This window comes from Phaethon lepturus, unplaced genomic scaffold (genome assembly GCF_000687285.1).
Source record: "Phaethon lepturus isolate BGI_N335 unplaced genomic scaffold, ASM68728v1 scaffold53067, whole genome shotgun sequence".
NCBI classification, from domain to species: domain Eukaryota; kingdom Metazoa; phylum Chordata; class Aves; order Phaethontiformes; family Phaethontidae; genus Phaethon; species Phaethon lepturus.
The window spans coordinates 1-20370 of record NW_010553614.1 but is presented as its reverse complement, the minus strand read 5'-3'; the positions used below and the strand labels follow the sequence as shown (position 1 = coordinate 20370).

The 20370-nt window shown below is 41.4% G+C and overlaps 1 protein-coding gene across 1 annotated transcript; it reads right to left on the bottom strand.

The window, feature by feature from the left end:
• Positions 1–4558: 4558 nt before the first annotated feature.
• Positions 4559–19950, bottom strand: E2F5 (E2F transcription factor 5, p130-binding). Its single transcript, XM_010291580.1, has 10 exons — positions 19810–19950; positions 14354–14463; positions 13513–13674; positions 12214–12257; positions 9921–9985; positions 7996–8260; positions 7713–7730; positions 7120–7320; positions 6644–6688; positions 4559–5294 (listed from the first exon to the last, which is right to left on the bottom strand). Exons 1-10 carry the CDS (start codon positions 19948–19950, stop codon positions 5185–5187), a joined length of 1161 nt encoding a protein of 386 aa, XP_010289882.1. The 3' UTR covers positions 4559–5184.
• Positions 19951–20370: the final 420 nt, after the last annotated feature.

Sequence of the window (20370 nt, the reverse complement as noted above, 5' to 3'; positions counted from 1 at the left end):
GGGCCTCAGTCCTGCTGCGTCGCCCGTAGGCCCCAGGCGGGGCTTCCGCGGGCTTGGCTCCGGGCCGGGCTGGCGCAGCCTTTTCTCCTCTTAGGCCTCTTCTGACTGAATAGAGCTGTTTTATGGACAGTGGTCTTCTGGGTGCAAAATTGCAAAGTACGTAATTTTCCACCCGAAAATTTGCTTTATATGTTGACGTCATCATTTTCAGAAAGAGCAGCACAAACAGTTTATTTGACTAATCTCCTGCAAGTATCTGCCACGTAGACTTCCAGCTGTTCAGCTTGAGAGGGCCCATTTAGAAAGTATCCGATGGCACCTTGGTGTGTCCTGGGGAACGTGGTGCTAAAAACGTCAGTGGTTTAATGAGCTTAAGTTTACTAGGCAATGCTTGCAGCGTCACTGATGGTGTAATTCAGGGTACGGTTTAACAAAATGGCTTGATTCAAACCGCCAGGCACAGATTCTGCAAGGGGAAGTCCCGCTCCTTTCTGTCATGTTCCTGACCCCTGCCCCCCTTGCACCCACAGAGCCCTCCCCACAGCTCACCTTGATGCTGGCTCGGGAACTCATCACATACTAGGTGATTCAACTTGCTAAATCAGTAGCAAAAGCAATTTAAAATGCACTTTGTTCTTCTCTGCTGGGTTTATGAGTTGAACAAAATTATGAATGAGTGCAAAGAAAAACATTTTGGGGAGAAAGAACCAGAAAGGATGGAGCCTTTTCTGATCCAGAAACTGTTTATTTGTCTGAGCTGTCAAGTAAAACCGTGTCAGTGAGATGCAGTGAACCGATCCAAGAGCACACACAGTCATATGTTTTACTCTTAATTCCTCTTTTTCCCCCTTCCGACACCTTAGATGGGCTGGGATGCTCCACAGACCCTTGTGTGAGCTGATTTACCACACTAAAGGAACGGAAAAGTAAACAAGCAAAAATAATATTCTGCCATTTTTGGGTCCGGAGAGTACCACAGCTCAGGAGGGAGAAGGTGGGTCTTGTGGCTGGGAGTGATGCAGGGGAAGAGGGATAGGGGTGATCTGAGCAGGAGTTTTCCTCTTGGTAGCAGCCAGCCATTGTACAGTACCTTCTTCTCAAACCCTGCCTCCAGCCCTAGCTGTGTGACCTGCTGAGAGTTCAGCTGGCCCCTCTAGAAGGGCGTCTCATAATAAAAGCAGAAAGTTAGTGGCTTCTTGTTCCCATGAGATTTAGTTGCAGTCTGCTGGGCAAGCAGAGTTAAATAGCAGCTCTTAAAAAAAAGGCCCTTTCAGATTTTCTCCTGGAACCTAAAGCCACTTGACAAGTTAATCTGGTAGACAGACAGGAACGTAACAAACTTTGGAAATAAACAAGGAGCCCCAAAACAATTCCATATTGCTGGCGTCACATCTCCACTTAGTGTAGAGGGTTCTGTATAATAAAAGGAGAAACAGGTTTAAAAACATATTCATGAAAAGTCAGTAGCTTATTAGGAGTAAAATTTTATTCTGCGTGTTTGAAGCTGTATTCTTTAATTCATTAAGCCTTTGGGGAGTTACTTATCATTAAGCAGTATAGGAAAATGCTCAGAAAAAGATGTTAAAATAGATTTATTCTTTAATAGATAAAAGCCCATTATAACAATTCAGACAACTTTTGGTATAGATACACATGCTAGCTACAGAGCCTCTTTCTATGGAGAAGTCCTGCCAGAGTAGCTGAAGATATCAGGTACTAAAACTGACTGGATCCTGTCAGCACCCCTGTGAAGCTGGAAGACAGTAACAAGCCCCAATGGGAAACCTAAGCTCTTTGTGAACTGCACTGCCGACAGTCCCATCCACTCTGATTTGAGCTAGTAGTTGAGTCTGTATTTCTCGAGCCACCATCCAGGTTATTATGAATTAAACTGCTAATCTGAATAGGCTTGTTTTATTAGCCTCTTGCTACTGCTTTCTTACTACTGGTTCTCCTGGTCACTCAGAATAAATGGAATTATTGTTAATATACACATGCCCTGAAATTACAGCAGCTTTGAAAGCAAAATGAATACATGTAACAGTCACGGTTTGCTTCTGTCTATGTAAATTTTTGAGAGATGAATTACAGGTGTAATTCACCTTTGGAAGAGCAGTAGGTATCCTGAAATTTGGGGCTGCCTGAAGAAGTATGTGCGTGCTTCTGGAACATTTGCAATGTAATAGGCCATTATCTGGCTACAGTCCTGTTCCAGACTTGGTACTTCAGAAGCAACAGGTGCTAGGGCTGAGACCAGCTGAATTTGCTGCAGTGGTGAAAGAGTTTATGGCCCCATGCATCCACCCTGCTCCTCTATGACAGATTATTGTCCCCAGCACATGTCTGTATCTTAGCTCTTGCCATTCCAAAGCAAGGATCTTTGCTGAAATAACTTCTAAAGACAGACCTGGTCTAAGTGAGGCTGAGGTGTCTATGGACCAGATACACATCCTGGTCTGCTACAGCCATACAAATTTCTTCCAATACTACACCAAAATCTGATAGATGTTGCTGGCCAGACCTAACAGTATGAACAACTAGGGATGCAGGGTGTGATGCTGAAAGGCAAACTACTGGAAGAAATTTAAAATGATAAGATCGTTTACAAATAAAGGAAAGAACCCTTCCTGGAATTCCACTCCAGCCAAGAGGAGCTGAGGGTGGCATAGCAGGGCCTGTCCACAGCCTGGCTTTTCTTTTCTTTGTGTTCTGTTTCTGGATCACTATGGGTTCCCTTTCCAATAGAACAAGTTTTACTGCTTTCATAATTTTCAATTTATTAGCACATTAGTAGTATAATTAAGTAACAGATGAACTCAAGTTTAAAAACATGCCAACTGAAAAGCAATTTTGGAAGATATGCATGCAACACTGTAATAGTTGTACAAATATGGCACAATATCACATACCGGTGGAATTTCACTTAAAAATAGCAATGTATTTTTTTCCCCTCCCAGATAAACATTAGAAATGCTGAGAAAGTCAGCACAATAAATAAAGCTTTTGCTGAAGTTCAGGAAGAAGTACAGCAGCTATCAAAAGGCACTGCAGCAGAACCTCAGCAGAGTCATCAGGTAATTGCCCTTTGTAAAAATCTGAGAAGGTAAATGAAAGGAAAATGCATGTTCAAAGCATTGTATTCTGGCGCTAAGACTGCGATGCAATTAATGCAGCTGCTTTAAAGCCATAAACCCAGCTGTATTAATTTCAGTTGTGTGGTAATGTTGAAATCTGGTTAGCATACTCAAGTGCTATGGAACTCCTAAAGTCAAGAGAGAAGATGGTGGGCAGCCAAGCTGGAGCATGCTTCCAAAACATATTTTTAAATTATGTTCTAGTGGTTTTTAATTATTTTTTTTAAAAGGTAATTCCAGCTCCAGTCCCTTGAGACTTATGCCTCAATATGAATAGACACAGAAATTAAGGATTAACCTTGCTGTTCCCTACCTGAAGCACCTGATAGTGCTTTGAACCAAACAAACAGCTCTGCCTCCTTCTGTTCCCAATTCCTAAGCATACTCCCTCATCAGAAATACCAACACTTGAAACAGCAATTTCTGTACTAAAGATCTTGCCTGTAGCACTTAGGGTTCAAGACAGTGTTTTACTTGTCTTCCTTTGTCTGCTCTATTTAACAGGGCTACATGCAGTATCAAGCAAGAAATAATTCACAGGATTTAATTGTAGACAAGCTCCTCCATATAAACTCTTTATGCTGACTCTTCCTGATGTACTGGGCATGGTCTGGGGGAGAGAGAAAGCAGCAAGCCAGGACAAAGTACAGATGAATCCATCCTGGCTGTTGGGTAGAGGCCAAAGTAGAGGGAGTTTGGAGAAGTGAACATGAGTGTAGTTTTATTTACTGTGCCTGGGGTGATCAAGTTTCTGTATGGCTGGGAGCGACAGAACACGTGTCAAATACCTTAAGGAGAGGCTGGGGGAAAAATGAAATGTAGGTGACAGTGCCGCCAGCACAGGATGAGGCTTAGCAAGGATTTCAAGGCAGTTGGTGCCAGTGGCCCTATCCCTGCTGGTTTGCTATTGCACAGAGCCAGGAATTCAGACTGTACCACTGCTTGTGTGCTGGTACAGCTGTATGTGATGTAATGTTGCATTTGATCACTGGGGCTGTAACAGTATGTTCTCCAAAGCTGCAAAACTATGTTGAGAGTATTATTTCCTGAACTAAAAGATAAGCCTATGTTACATTACTGGCACCATGCTTTGTCTTTCTCCTGCAGCATAAAGTATTGGCTGCTTATCTGTCAAGTTTAGTGAATGCTGTAAATACCCATAATTATTGAATTATGATTGAAAAAATAGCCTAAGTTAAATACATAAAGACAAACTAATCTTCTAGACAAGTGTTTATTAGAGGTTTTTCCCAAGCAGAGTAAAAAGATACTGTTTTCTACTTTAACTCTTTTTTTTCAGGTTTCCACACATCTGGAAGAAGAACCAGCAAACGTGGATGCTGCCACAAGCCTATTATCTCAGTTGTAATGCACAATGGACAACGAAAGGATTGCAAGAAATGAAGACGAAAAACACTGATGCCTTTGTTTGTACAATTTTATTAAAAAAAAAATTTGTTAATATACAAGTATTGGCACACTTTAATACAAACTACAAACAGACCTTTCCTATCATCTAGGAAAGTGGAATGTCAGAAGTCAGTGTGAGAAACTTAAAGTGCTAAAACAGAAGGCACTTCACAAAATAGGTTCACTGAAACAATTTAACTAACCCAAGTTGATATCCTTCACTTTTCAGGTTGGCAGTGAAAGCTTCAAAATCTATTGAAAGGTTAAAAAAAAATAGAAAGCTTCTCGGCAGTAAAGCTTCAAAGAAAATGCTGTTAACTGTGAACAAGAAGCCTAACCATTTTTTAAAAAATTATCAAAAGGCTATAAAGCATTTTTGCTTTTCTTACTAAAGAAAACTCCAAATAATTGGATTACACAGAGGACACTCAGGTGGAAAAACGTGCCAGGATTTTTGATAAAAGCCCTTTTTTCTGGTTGTTGAATTTGTTTTGTGAAGTAGTTAAAGGAAGCAAAAGGAATTATACTCCCAGAGTCAGTGAACTAAGAAGTTATACATTCATTATTCAAATACTTAGGTTATGAAGAAGTCTAGAATGTTATAGTTAGAGGTAGATAAGTAGTCTGGTTGACACAGTATCTAATAATTTAGTATCTGCACATCAAAGAGATCACAGACTCCTTCATTATCATCCAGGTTAAAGTTGTAGTCATCTCCGGGAGTAGGAGAGAGTCGTAAGAGAGGAAAAACTGTAAGGCAGGAATAGTTTAGTTTAAATTAAAACAATTTTGGAATATAAGCCCTATGTCATAATTCAGTATGTTTGTCATCACCAGTATCAGGGTTAGTCTTAATTAAAATAGTCTTGATAATCTGACAAGCATGCTAGGATACATACTGTGAATACCTCTATTGCCTTCAAACTAAGGCAGTAAAGTGATGTGTCTACATTTCTTGCTTAGTATTTTAAGTGCATTTGCTGGAATGGAGTGATAGCAGTGGAATATGGACTTAACAACTTCTGCAGCAAAGGAGCTCCTGAGCAGCTTTTGAAACTTTCCTCAGAAAGCTGTAATTTATGTTCCTTCATCTTGTTACAGGACTGCATGTATCAGACTTCAAGTATTTACCATTTTAAGTAAGGAAGTTACCGTTATCCCTATTTTACAGATGACGAATGGAGGCTAGCAGTTTCTGTGCACTGCATTTCAAGCATGGACTTGAAGCCGCCTTTGGGGAGAGAATGCAAGAAGAGAAACCTCAGCCCTCATGCTGCACCTCAGGAACACTAACCTAGTGCAGATGAGCTGGGCATGCTGTGCCTGCTCTAAAAGTGGAGACTATTTCCATTTTAGCCACGTATTGGCACGTTCGCATAATCCCATTTTGCCCCTCCGATCTTATAATTACCCGTTTCTTTTTGGATAAACCCTCAGGTTGTCTGCTTGATGGGCAGACACTAGCAGAGGCTGCTCACAGTGGCGTATTTACAGGGCAAGAGGACCAGCGCCAGCTGAGTTCACCTCTTTACCTGGTACCTTAGCGAGACAGAGCAGAGAGGCAGGGAACATGTGAACTTACTAGTTGTGGTTCAGTTCAGCACCTGTATGGCCACCGAGGTGCAAGAGCAGAAACAGGTGACATTTGTCTATTCTGTTAGTGTACCACAGCTGGCCATGTATCAGTCTGCATGCAGGCATGTAAATATGTTCTGAAATGTTTTCTCAAAGCTACTGCAGGAAGCCTGAGGCCAAACAGAATTAAACCCAACTTTTTTTTTTTTTTTTAAGGCAGCATTCTAGTCATCAGCCTGATCTTTCTTTGTTCCTGAATTAAGGACTGGTCGGTTACTCATGCATGTAAGTTCTTGCTGGATTAAGGCTTTCATGTTTTGATTGTTAAATAAAACCGGTACAGGGAATGGAAAGGGGAGCAAAGACAAGAATGTCAAAGATAGAGGAGGCAGTGCAGGGGAAAGAGGTAGTTTCATACTAACTCTTGGCATCAGATTTAACAGACACCTACCAAGAGTGCTATTCGCACAAAAACCACGCTGCTACTTGTGATTATTAGAAAAGTAAAGATGCTAAATACTTACCGTCAGAAGACATGAGTTCATCAATAATATCCCCACCGATATTTCCTGTGAAAGACAGGAGCATGTGTTTATGGAAATCTACACATGTTCTCTGCATTAAAACACTGAATTGCACAGTATAGTATGGCTCGTGCAATGTAGGAGCTGTGGAGACAGCATGCCATGTATATATAAGCAAAGTATATTCATCTTTGTATCCCTCAGTTTTTCCAGATACATTCCTCCCACTGATCCTTTATAGCCGTAGAGCCATGTACAATATGAAGCTTACTTGGTGGCAGAGAAAGGCAGTTTTCTCAAAATGAGTTTGCTGCTCAGAGCTGGCTCAGTGGTTTCATTAGATGAACAAAGGCCTCTCGATTCCTCTGTGGGAAAAGTGCTCCTCTCTCCCTCTGTGTAACTCATCGCTAGCTTGGTCACAAAGAAGGGCTCAAGAAACTAATAGAACCATTTAAACATTAACTGCTTGTTCCTACCTGCAGGCTCCTCCATCTTTGCCATGTCGAATGAGTTTGGCTTGAGAATACAGTTAACATCCAGGGGCAGCAAGCCCTGGTAGTCATTGGAGCTAGCTGTAGCTTGGGCGACATCTCCTGAAAGGCTGGGGTACAACACCGACTCTTGAAGGCTGGAGTAAGGAGCTGCTGGGATTGTACTGTCCTGCTGCACACTGCCATCTACAAAGACAGAAAGGCACATTGTGAAGTCCCTTATGGTAAAAGGGAGCACAAAAGGCCTGCAACTGGCTTTGAGAAGAACATAGCCAATGTCTGGGATGAGGTGAGAGGAGTCTTCCCCCTTCCAAAGTCACAAGCACAATGTCATTGGCAACACTCAGAAATGCAGTGTGTAACACTGACAGCATCTTCGTAAGTATTTTCTTATTACCCTACTATTATTATGAAAAAAATACCTGATATTCAGGCAGTCTCTCACTGTGGCTATGTGGGAAGATGGTAAGTGACCTCGTGGCACAAAAGCTGCAACTGGTGCCTGTGCTATTTGTCTCATTAAAAGGTTCATGTTCAAAACACGGACTCCTTCACACGCTGGCCGTTTTGTTCCATACTGCATTCTGGAGAAGCATCTCAATAATTAACAGGATCACATCCAAAAGCTGTTTGGTATAAGGTGACAAGCTACAAGGGGAGAATTTGTTTCACCACACAAGAGGCTTCTCTGTAACCTCCCGAGAGCCGTTAGCCTTTAGGGTAGTTTCTTAACAGACAGCTGCTATGCAACACAAATTTTTGATCTTTCCTTCATCTACCACCTTTTCTAATAGTTTCTTCTTTTCCCTCTAGTTTCCTTCCTTCCCCACCCATCTGAGGTAGGAAAAACTCTGGACCCACCTGATGGCGTGTCTGCAACTGATGTTTGTGGCAGCTCTTGTCCTTGGTTCAGGTCATGTTCTGGTGGATTTTGTGGAGCTGTAGCAGGTTTAAGGGGAGTCACTGGAGCTGCAGGTTGAGATGGGGGCTGTGCAAGGTCATCAGGGGGAGGAACTGGAAACACCATGGGCTTGGAGGAGCTTGAGTCTTTATTTATAAGCAGCACATGGATAGGTCCTGAACTACTTTTAAGATTGATCTGGTACTTTTTCTGTCCATTCTGTCCCTGTAAAGGTGGCATGTTATGAAAGTTACCTTTCCTTGAGAACTTGGAACTTTACAAAACGTAACAGTAACTGGACAGTTATTTCCCACAGAAAGTAATGAAGATGTTTGAACAGAATTCTCAAACTGATGTACTTTTTACCTCCCAGAAAGTAAATACGGTGCTCTTCTAGTTAGATCACTGATAATTGGAACAAACTTATCAAATCATACTCAGGAAAAGAAGTATTTAATACAGTGATCTAATAAACAAACCAGATTACAAACCTGTAATGTATTTACCTGACCAGACCACTGTTACAGAGGACACAAATACACAATTCTTCAAAGTGCTTAACTAAATCCTGAGTTCAAGTTACACATAGTGGGACTACATCGTAACAATGGCAACAATGATAGATAATGATTTCTGCACATTTCTTCCTTTTAAATGGAGCTTTAGAATGATCCCCACTGGGACCAAGCATCCTAAAACAGCTGGATATCTCACCCAGACTGAGTGAACACAGGATCATGAATCAGTAGAAACAATTTCTTAGCTGACTTTCCAGGCCTTCTTTTGGCAAGTTACTTAAGCAATACAGCTAGGACTAGCTTCCTCTAGCACAGTCTCAATGAGACCGCTGATTCCACAGTGGCTAATTCAGCAAACAGGTTTTCAGCAAGTACATTCTAAAAAAACCAATGAGGATGAAAAAAATGGGAAAGAAGCCTCAGGGAAGGGAAACCAAAGCAAAAACATCCAATTTGAACTTGTCAATGAAGACTAAGGTCAGCTGTTTTAGTCCTTGACAAAAAGCCAAAAAAAGCCAAGCCACCCCCAACATGACAGCTGCTACCTTTGGTCCCACAGAGAACCTTACCATTGCCTGAACTGATTTCAGCAGAGACGGACAAAGATAGTACCACTGATCAGCTTCATGGTTCTAGCTTTGGATGCTCTTATGATATTAGACTGTGCTTAGCCTCACTAAAAATAGCTTGTGAAACTTCTTGGGTGAATTTCAGCCTTCTACAAGCATAGTGGCTATCATGCTTCATACAATGCTCTCGCCCAACTATGTAAACCCTATTTAAAACAGAGCACTGCAACAAAAAAAAATATTAAAGATGGACAGAGGTAAGTAATTTGGCCTCCTACTTTAATCTTGCCCATTTAAGCCTTTTGGCTAAAGCAAGACTGCAGTCTGTTTCTCTCTCCAGTCTAGTACCACGAGACTAAACATAAACTATAGCTAAACTAAACCTACAACTAAATCTAGGAGGCTTTTTCATAAGAGATCTGTTTTAACTACAACAGAGCAATTTGACACATAAAAGTCACTGCTAGTAAGTTCTCAGGGGAATTCATGACAATTATGCCTAATTTGGAAAGTTGCAACATTTAAAAGCCAGAGAGAAGAAGAGAGGGCAAAACCCCCCACTATGGTATCTTGTTTTTAATAGAAGACAGAGTTACCATTAGTCTATCTAGGTGTACAAAAAACACTTTTTCCTACCTGGCCCCTCCCTTCTCAACTGAAACCATCTTAATTTTTATCCCCCCCCCCCCCCCACCCCCCCCCTTGCACACAGATAGAGATAAAACCTCTGTTCTAATGTAGCTCTTCTTTTCCACTGTCCCTCTAGAAAACTTAGGTAAACAAGAAACCAGTACATACCATTTCGGGTATAGGTACTTCTAACTGTGTACCACAAGGTGCTTGAATTGCTAGAAGTGTGTCTCCTGGTTAAATAGCAATTTTTAAGAAAGTGTTAAGTGTGCATATTTTTCTTAAGTTTTGCATGGTATCCACTCAAATGAGATACGGTAATTCTCTAAGGTCACTTTAAATACTGCATAATTCTAGCATGAATAAATTTATGGTGGGACTTGCATAGTCCGTATAAGATCCAAGTATATCCTGTAATATAAATCACAGAATTCAAATACTTAGACCATAGTTGCAAAAACCTTTTCTCGTAGCAGTACAAGATCTAGCACTTCTTTTACCTGTTTGTTACTGTCCCCAGATCTCCTAGCTGTATATGTAATGTGAGGTGAAAATACTTAACTAGTTTCTTTTTCAGCTAGCAGCTTTGTTCCAGCTCACTTTATGGCTTTGAAGAGTGGTGGTACTACAGAGAGATTTAACAGAAGGAAAAAAACGTCTTGATGAACAACATCAGTGCCAGCGCTTCCCAGTGTCTAAGCTGACAGCTTCTGCAGCACATACAACTGGGATGTAAGAGCTGGCCATCAAACTCACCTGTGGCTTACTATGCACACTACTGGTTAAAGTCAGGAGATCACAATCACATCAACAGCACTGGCACAACCTGCCTTACACTGCAGGTCACTCACCTACCTTATCATCATTTCCCCTTTGTCTGTAACTTAGAATAATGGTTTTCTTCCTCTGCCTCCTAAGAGATACTTACATGAGTCATAGAATCATAGAATAGTTTGGGTTGGAAGGGACTTTAAAGGTCATCTAGTCCAACCCCCCTGCAATAAGCAGGGACATCTTCAACTAGATCAGGTTGCTCAGGGCCCTGTCCCACCTGACCTTGAACGTTTCCAGGGATGGGGCATCTACCACTCCCCATCTCCTCCAGTGTTTCACCAGCCTTATTGTGAAAATTTTCTTCCTTATATCTAGTCTAAATCTGCCCTCATTTAGTTTAAAACCATTACCCCTTTTAACAGGCCCTGCTAAAAAGTCTGTTCCCACTTTCCTTATAAGCCTCCTTCAAGTACTGGAAGGCTGCAATAAAGTCTCCCCAGAGCCTTGTCTTCTCCAGGCTGAACAACCCCAACTCTCTCAGCCTTTCTTCATAGGAGAGGTGTTCCATCCCTCTGATTATTTTGGTGGCGCTCCTCTGGACACGTTCCAACAGGTCCATGTCTTTCCTGTACTGAGGGCTCCAGAGCTGGACGCAGGACTCCAGGTGGGGTCACACCAGAGCGGAGTGGAGGGGCAGAATCCCCTCCCTCGACCTGCTGGCCATGCTTTTTTGGGTGCAGCCCAGGATATGGTCAGCCTTCTGCCAGCTCACATCCAGCTTTTCATCCACCAGTACCCCCAAGCCCTTCTCACTAGGACTGCTCTCAATCCCTTCACCCCTCAGCCTGTATTGATACCAGGGGTTGCCCCAACCCAGGTACAGGACCCTGCACTTGGCCTTGTTGAACCTCATGATGTTCACATGGGCCTACTCCTTGAGCTGAAGTACTACGTGACCAACATACTAAGGGCCTCCACATTTTGTAATTACTGTTTTTAGTAACAGCTCATTTCTGTTAAAATGCAGTAGTTGTCTAATCTTACATTTTTATTCAAAACCAAACCCAACTTTCCTTGTGGCGAAGAAGAGATGGTTCTAAGCCTAGCTGAAGGCTGAACAAGACTCTACCCTTGGGTGTCCAGGATCAGGAGAGGATGTCAAGGGAAGTAACTTCTTGCCAGCAATTCTTGGCAATTTCTTCAAACCTCCTATACAGAAGGAATCCTTTTGATTTAGTAGAAATGCCCCATCATTGAACTTCAACTGGCTCCATTTATATAGCATTATCAAGAACTCCCTCTGGCTGCAGCTGCCACCAGAAAATTTGAGGAAATTTGGACCTGCCTGGTCTTTCTGGTAGGTTGGACCAACATGCCTTGTCCCTGGTTCCATCAACAGCCTGAGGCAAGCTATTAGAAAGTATGAATACAGAAAGAGACATCCAAAAAACAGTACTCTGAAAACAGCTGAGCTTCCATTCCGTACAATCTGTGATTACACCTAGAAAATGCCAGAACTTGCTGGTCACAAACATTATAAGATACATCTGCTTACTACTGATCACTACTGAATACTTTTAAATTCAAAATGCTTACAGGGAAAAAGCAGGTTAGTTAGCAAGTTAGTTTTCAAGAGGAAGATCAGGAAATCCCTCACTTTCAGAAATACATCCTAGCAGCAACTTACCATTGAAGCAGTTGCAAATATCTTCATGCGTGACATATGAAAACGTAATTTATGTCAAGGAAGTTTTTTCTTAAAGCAACACAAAACTGATATTTGCTGCCCTTTAAAAGAAGTTTGTCCAAACTCAGCCTAAACTATAAACTTACTGCTGTTACTCAGAAGTATAATCAAGGCATGATTTTTGTCTTTCAGAATGGCTAGTTAAAAATAGCAGTATTCTGTCTTTTAAAGAAAAAAAAAAATCTGTATCTGTGAAGAAAATACAAAAAGGAAAAAGTTGCATAGCTTGAATGAGAAGAGATTCTTCTAAAACAAAGAGAACATGTGAAATCTTGTTTTGAAGAATACTATTTACCTCATGAACTTGACACTACAGAATTCAAGTACGTATCAGGACTTCCCAGAATCACACAAAAATACTGCCAGAAGGGACTTGAGAGTTCACCTGCCATCCCATTCCCCTGCCTCAAAGTAGGATCAACTGTTAAGACATGCCAGACAGACATTTGTCTCCCCTCTTCTGGAAACCCCCCAGTGATGAATATTCCATCACCTCTAGGGAGTCAATTCCAGTGCTAGCTCTCCCAAAGGAAAGGTTCTCCTAACATCTAACTTCAATCTCCTTTATACAAAATCTATTTTACAGCAACAGTTTCTGCAAAGCAACTGCAAGCAATTTTTAAGTACTTATCACTGGTATTATAGATAAGAGGAGCAGTTTTCTGCTCCAAATGTCAGGTGTCTATTTTGCTCAGTATCTTGCCGGACAGCTAAACATATAGTTACAAGTAATGCAGCAGGAACTCTCTGCTCATGGGGTTTTTACACACAGGATACGTTTCCAGTTTCAAACCCAACAAGCTTCATGACTTTGCCAACCCAATTTATCTTTGGGTAATAGCTTAATCTTTAAAAGATAAGGAAGCAACACAAAGAGAGATTAATGTAAAGTACTGCTAAGAAAGATTAAATTCAAGCACTGGAAAGCAATACAATTGTTTTAAAATAAGACACCAGGATTATACCATTGACTTAAAAATTACTTAAATATATATATATAAATGTGTGTGTGTGCGCGCTAAATTATTTTCAGGTTACCAATCATACAGTCACAGAGGTTTAAAAAGTAATGTAAATAAGATTTAGATTTTCTTTCTTTTTCAACCAAAACCGGAAAAAAAATTAGCCTCTCCTTGCTTCTGGACAAAATGGACTAGATTATGTTTTACCCGTTACCTACACTTTAACTGTTGCTTTAATTCTAGTTCCCAGATGCACACAATTAATTTAAAAGGATATTGGTAATTTGTAGAATCATCCATGACATTCTTGATACTTTGCTGAAGCCACAGTTTCTGCTGATCCAATTCTTTTTCTTTTAGCTCTAGATCTTCAATTTCAGCTTCCAGATACCTCAGCCTGTCTATGACTTCTTTTGTATTGCAGCCAGCACCTACACCTCTTAAAAAGGCATAAGGGTTCATGAAATCACAAGAAGCAAAAATATGAAGCAAACATGCTAAAATCATTTCTTAAGACTATTTTCAACATTTTGAAAATCTAATATTCAATATGAAGGGAATATGCATTTACTCTCCCAGTAGTGTTCAGTAGTGTTTTAACACAAGAATGAAAACTCTTAACTTCAAATAAAATTTAAAATTTCCCTTTAACTATTTTCTTTTGGAATGCAGCTTTTTCTACATTGGAGCTGCTTTGCGGGCCCTTCCCCCTTCCCCTCTAACTCTTAGAAGGTGAAAGCTGAAGCAACGACCCAAGACAAAATAGGCACGGACTACAGAAGGGTAGGTAGGTGGTGACAGTGTGTCCCAGTACCCTTCCTGGATTCATCTAGAGTAAATTTTTCATCTGCAAGTGCTAGTTATGAAGTAGCAGTACAAGTTTTATGAAAGTTGCTCTCCTGTATGCTTTAAATTTGATTTTATGTATCAAAGATGCAAGTTAAAGGGAAGACAAATAAAGTTCATTTGCAACTTTAGTATAATTCTAAAATATCACATTGCTCATTGGCGAGTGTAACATTAATTTTACTGTGTCATATCTAAGCCAGGAGAAGTGGAAAGAGGCAATTTTTGTTGCTCCTGAGCACATGAAAATTTGCAAAATTGACACCACTTACTTCCACTGAATGCTGTTTTTTGACTTCTTTTCAATGAGATCAATCCCCTCCAAAACATTGGTGATATCATAGATCCTTCTCTTCTGCCTCACAGCAAGGGTATCAGCAGCCTGTCAAGAGAAGAACGACGAGTATCAGCAACTTGCATGCAGAGGGCAAAAGACAGTTAAGCCATTCCTTTGGAAAAATGCCAACAAATGTCATTCTGAAGGGAGAAGGTTCAGCTCTTCAAAAGCTAGGTGCTCAATCATGAATTCAAACGTTCAGCACCTGCATGTAGCACTACAAAGCACGCTGAGAGGAGTCACCTCTTTGAAGGCCAGAAGGTCTACCCTCGTCAGAGGGGAGAGTTCACGTGTGTTGCAAAGACCATGTTTGGTATTTGGAGCATCTGCTATTCAACTGCACGGAGGAGCTCGCAATGCTTTTTTTGGCAAGCAGGAAAAAGTAGGGAAGGCAGACAGCCAACACCCTGCAGTGGAGCAAGCCTCTGAAGCCAACAACATACTAAGTTTGTCACCCCTTCCGCTGACACTTGAGGTACTGCAGCCTTTGTCTGGATTAAACTGCGCCGGGATACGAAACGAGAGGGCTGTAATTTCACAAAGTGGCCGAAGGAGAGCTGCGATACTTCAAGCCAGCACTGTCCTCCAATGTTTCGCTGCGCAAATCCACCTCGCGGCACAGCCGGGCTCGCTCAATCTGTCAGGCCGAGTACCAAGAGCCGTTTCACAGCCACCAGCGCCCTGGTACAGCTCCGTGTGACAGCAGTGAGCTTCCCTATCCCTGTTACGTTACAGCCAGCTACGCTGTGTGTCTGCGTGCTGTCGTAGCTCATCACCCAAAGCAGAGTGTCAGGCAGAGGAAACAGTCTGCTTCATGCTGTAATTCTCTCCACAGTGATTTTTACGTACATGAGGCAAAGACTTAAGATAAAATAAGCACACTTGAGCTAGTCGTGCCTTCCACACCCTCATCTCTTTGATCCTATAAAGCAGCTCAAGTTTGAAGACTATTAGCCAAAAGGAGAGAAAGCAAAGAGGAGTCTGACTCTGTAACTACTCAGGACAATCAGATACAATTATTGCAAGGGATTTTATGTATTAAACAGATTAAAAGAAAAAAAAATAAGAAAAATAAAAAGAACAATATCTGGCAAAGACTTCTGCATCCCAAATTTGAACTAATATATAAAGCCAACTAATTTCCACTATAGGCACATAATGATTTATTTCAGTTTGTCCAACAATCTATGAAATTAATGCTTTTGGTAAAGTAGCCTATATGAAGAGTACAACCTGAGACAACCACAAATAGGAAGGAAAACCAAATCCATTTTATAGCAAAGTCCATATAACGCCTTTTACAGTATTTTCTGAACTATAAAAAAACTCACTAATCTTCCAAAGACATTACACTTTCCTATTGGAAAGTTAATTACTAGGACTTAGTAGTCCAATTTATACCAGTGAATGTTTTGCTAGTGAAGTAAAATTAAAGGAAAAAATGAAGGAAGGATGGAGATTAAAAAAAAAAAATGCTCTTATAGCCATGAAGTATAAACACTGCTCCTTCTTTCTCCTTGACAGTGATGTACCTACAGTGTACTGATAACAGTGTTTCTACTGTTATCAACATTTATCTTTTGTATTGTCTTCCATAGCAGTCTGTTAAAATCTTTTCCTAACTAACAAAACAAAATACATAAAAGCTCACACTTTAGTTCCAAAAAAACAGGCTCTTTAATCGCTTTTATCAGCAGATAGGCACCTGCTATTTTAACCTGCTATTTCTGCTGCATGCATACACACTGCTTACAATTGCGAGAGGCCTTCAAAATCTAGGAAATGACAAAATTAATGCCACCTGCAAAACATTTAATCAACACCCTGTATACCTCACAGTCTTCAGAGGCACAATTTCTACAAGCTTTCTACATTATTCAGTGCAAGGAATGGACAGCACACAATTGCTGCTATTCTGACTGATTACTTTCTGCTTTTTTCCCATTGCTCAATACATGGACCTAGGACTTAGTCTACTGTTCATGGTTTGAATTATGAAGAACATGCTCTAGAGACAGATTTCATTACCCCATGAGATTTTCCAAAATGCCTGTCTGTACAATATATAAACACTTCTTTACTAATCTTAATGTATTTTTTCAAACCAAGTTTAAGACTAAAAAAAGCCACTAATTTTGAGTACCCAACTTCAGATGTTTCAAAATTGGAGTGGTCCCAGTACTCTAAATTTTACTGCATTTCATATGCCTAAAGCAGAACTCCCATTAACACCAGAAGTGAAGACTGACTACTGCTGCAAACTTTGGAACCCCAGGCTAGGGACTGAGAAAAAGTAGGACACAGATGCATATGTATTTGACTTGACTAGCACTGTATCCAATTCAGTCACAGGTACAAAATCCAGCTACTTACAACAAGAATTACATCAATGAAATCAAACAGGGGCCAGTCTGGAAAGTTTAATCCAGGCATTCACTAACTTTGTGGTGCTGGTCTTACAACCTGACTATCTTATCAAAATTTTATGGGGTGTTTCACAGACATTTTAAAAACCAATTGAAAAGTTCCTCCTCAACACTCTAGCAGTCACCAATGTAACACCTTCTGGTAGGCATATGGCTCAGAAATTAAATTCAGGCATTCAGTTCCTTCACACAAGCCATGCACTAATGACTTCAATAATTAAAAGAGCCTCCTGAGACTTTTAAACTAATCTCCTGTTGTCAAAAACACTTTTAAAAGTCATAATTTCTCAGCCTATGTCAAATGGTTGAAGCAGATCCAGGCAGCACAGGAAAGGGACATCTACCACAATGGCCCTGTTAAGATGGCTGGATGTAGCTTCCACATTCCTTCCTCTGAATCATTTGCATGTGAAGTTACTACATAAAATCTTTTTAATGTTAAAGCTGCTGCACTCTAGTCATTCCTTCTAACATCTCCTCATACTTTGAATACATATATATCCAAGACAAGCACTATATGAGTGTCTCACAGACAGGTTCTGAACTGGAAGAAAAGCAACTAAGCACAGTGCTTAGATTGTGTAACTTCTGGAGTACAGAAAACATGCTGTTCAGCACAGTTTCAGTTGCAGGCATGTACACACACACAAAAGCCTGCCCTGAAATAAAAAAAAAAAAAAAAAAAGGCAACCGGAAAAAAGGGTAATCAAGAGTTTGGGTGCATTCTCACGCAACTTTTTTGCTCCCTGGGAGCTGACAAAAGGCGGCAGGAATTATCAGCTGCACATTCACTGCGTTAGCACTGAAGAGCAGAGGAATTCGCTAGAGCACCGTGGCAGAGTCATTACTGAGAAGCCTAACAGAACAGAAGGGCCAGCAATGCCTGCTTGCTCTCCATGTGTCAAAGGAAAGAGGTCCTGCATCTTCTGGACTGTGCCTGTAGCAGATGACAACATCTTCTCCCCAGGAGGACCATCAACAGTTTGGTGGGAGTTTTAAACAGAATGGCATGCTTGGCAACCTGTACGTAAAAGTAATGAATATCACTGCATGTATAAGGTTAAGGGAATGTAAAATTTAATAGATAGGCTTTTTCTTCTTCTGGGGAATAGAGCAAGTGTAAGGCAGGTGTTATTTGCTCCCAATCAATACACTTCTAAAGGTAGTAGCAAACAAGTAGGTTTTAGAGTACCTAACGTTTTGCACTGATCATCAGATAAACTACTTAACTGTCAGTGTAGCAGGGACAGCATTCTGCTAGAAACCAAGCCCATTTAAGAAATCAAGGCAGAAGCAATTGCATGCTACTAAAGAGAAAGAATACATGATATTTTGGGCATCATTTCAGGTGGCTTATCCCTTACTGACTCATCTTGCTCTTTCTCTCTCTTCTCTGCAATTTGTGGGCTGCTGCATATAGGAGCTTTGTTTTCTTTCCCTTCTATCTCATCCCTTCATGTTTTGAGCTTATTCCCATAACTTGATTTGTTTATGCAGGGTTATTCAGGGACAGTTATGCCACTATTTGAGAGCAGCTGTTTGATTTTAAAAGTAAGCACTATAGAATTAAAATTTCTAGTAAAGAAAATCCTCACTTCCACTTCCACTCCCACAGTTTGTCAGATATTAGCAGAGAAGTGTCCAGCACTAAAACACTTCCAAAAAAAATGTTCAGCATACAGAACTTGCAGGGCTCCCTGCACCTAGAGCGAGGAACAGTGCCCATACATAGGACAATGCATCACTTCTGCTTCATAATCGGTCAGCACACACATCTCAAAGTATCCTCTTACAGGCTGCTTAACTATAATTATAGATGCACCCAAAGATCACCACGAAATGTCCTACAGAACAGCTTTTAATTCTCAATTGCTGAATCACAAGGCTAGAAGTACACTCAAGGTTTCCAAATTGTATTTTCTTCACAGTGCCCTGCTGGTTTTGCTACAGAAATACTAATCAGCAGCACGACATCAGACGGTCAATACCTGTCAGTAGGGAGACATCTGAAGATGTTCACTGCATGAATCATTTCTTGGAACCATTTCCAACCATTGTTCCATTTCAAGACCATCCTGTTCTTCAGTTCCTTGAGCACACCGACATAATGCACATGCTGGTTTTCATTTTTCCTTAGATATGTGCCTTACTTATGAGAAATACCGCTTACAGAAATATATGTTCTGACACTGTTTATGAAAGTACCAACAATTTATTCAATTCAGTTAGTATGTACTTCCAACAAACAGTGTCCTGTAATTCAGAAACCAGTCTCCAAGAGCTGTTGAGCAGAAATGCCAACAACTTGTTGCAATGCTCACATACTTTTCCCTGGCTACCAACCCCGACTCTTCCATTCCCCCTGGGTGGATACCTTCCTCAGAAAAGGGAATGAGAAACACTGCCCCGTTCCTCTACACAGCTCAACTCTACTGTTCAAATCCATCCTCCTTGGCTCGTTAAGCTAAGCTTTTTGGCCTCATGTCTTACAAATTAAGTATGATTTGCTGCTCAAACTGACCTGGAACACCTCACAGCACATGACAGATAATAAAGCTGCACAATAGACCCGAGATGTGGACCGCTTAGTTCCGCTTTACTAAAGCAAGAGGCAGTTAAATACTAAGAAGTTAATCAACTTCTCCAGACCACAGCATATCTAAAGGACAAGTATAAAACCTATCAGCATCCTTCCCAGTTCACCCTGAAGCTGCACTGGCCACAGCAACACCACTGAACAGCTTGCTCTCTGAACAGAGATGCATAAAAAGCTCCAAGAACACCGTTCACCTCCTGGAGCCTGTTAAGGATAATCAACAAATAAGGTCAGTTTTCCAGAAAGGACTTCAAGCAACCGAAGTGCCAAGCCAGACTCTTACTGCACTTTGCTTAACTCCTCAGCATTTCGCCAAGGACATTAACCAGCCAGGCAAAATACACTTTTGCCTTGACGCGCTGCACATACCGACAGCCCCGAGCAGAGCCCCAGCCCCTCGGCCAGTGCGCAGTGTGGTCCAGGGAATCGGCAAGCGGGACACCGTGCCGAGGGTCCCTCCTGTGACAGAGTGACCTCCCGGCACAAGGTGGGCTCACCCCAGGCCGTCATCCGGGAAGGCCTCCCGCTGTCGCCCAACACCTTCGTGCCTCAGAGGCAGCGGGCCGCAGAAGCGGGTGACACTGACTTGCCACCCACCCGCTAATTAAGCATCTTTTACATATATTTAAAAAAAATAATAAGGCGGCGATGGTCTGTTTTTCGACATTGTCTTCCCTTGCTAAAAGGTCATCGAAGAGGGACGGGTGAGAAACAGGTTTAAGTAACAGCCCGCACACTGAGTCAGTGCAGGAGAGTAAAAAAGAAAGAAAAAAACCCCGGTGAGCTACGTTTTATGCACGGTAACCACTTCACCCTCTTTAAAAAGAGTTGGGGAGCGTATTTTAGCTGACCGCTAAAAGCGTATTTTAGCTGACGGGCTGTCAGCCATCACGAGGCAACCCCCGCCGCCCGGGCAGCCCGGCCCCAGCG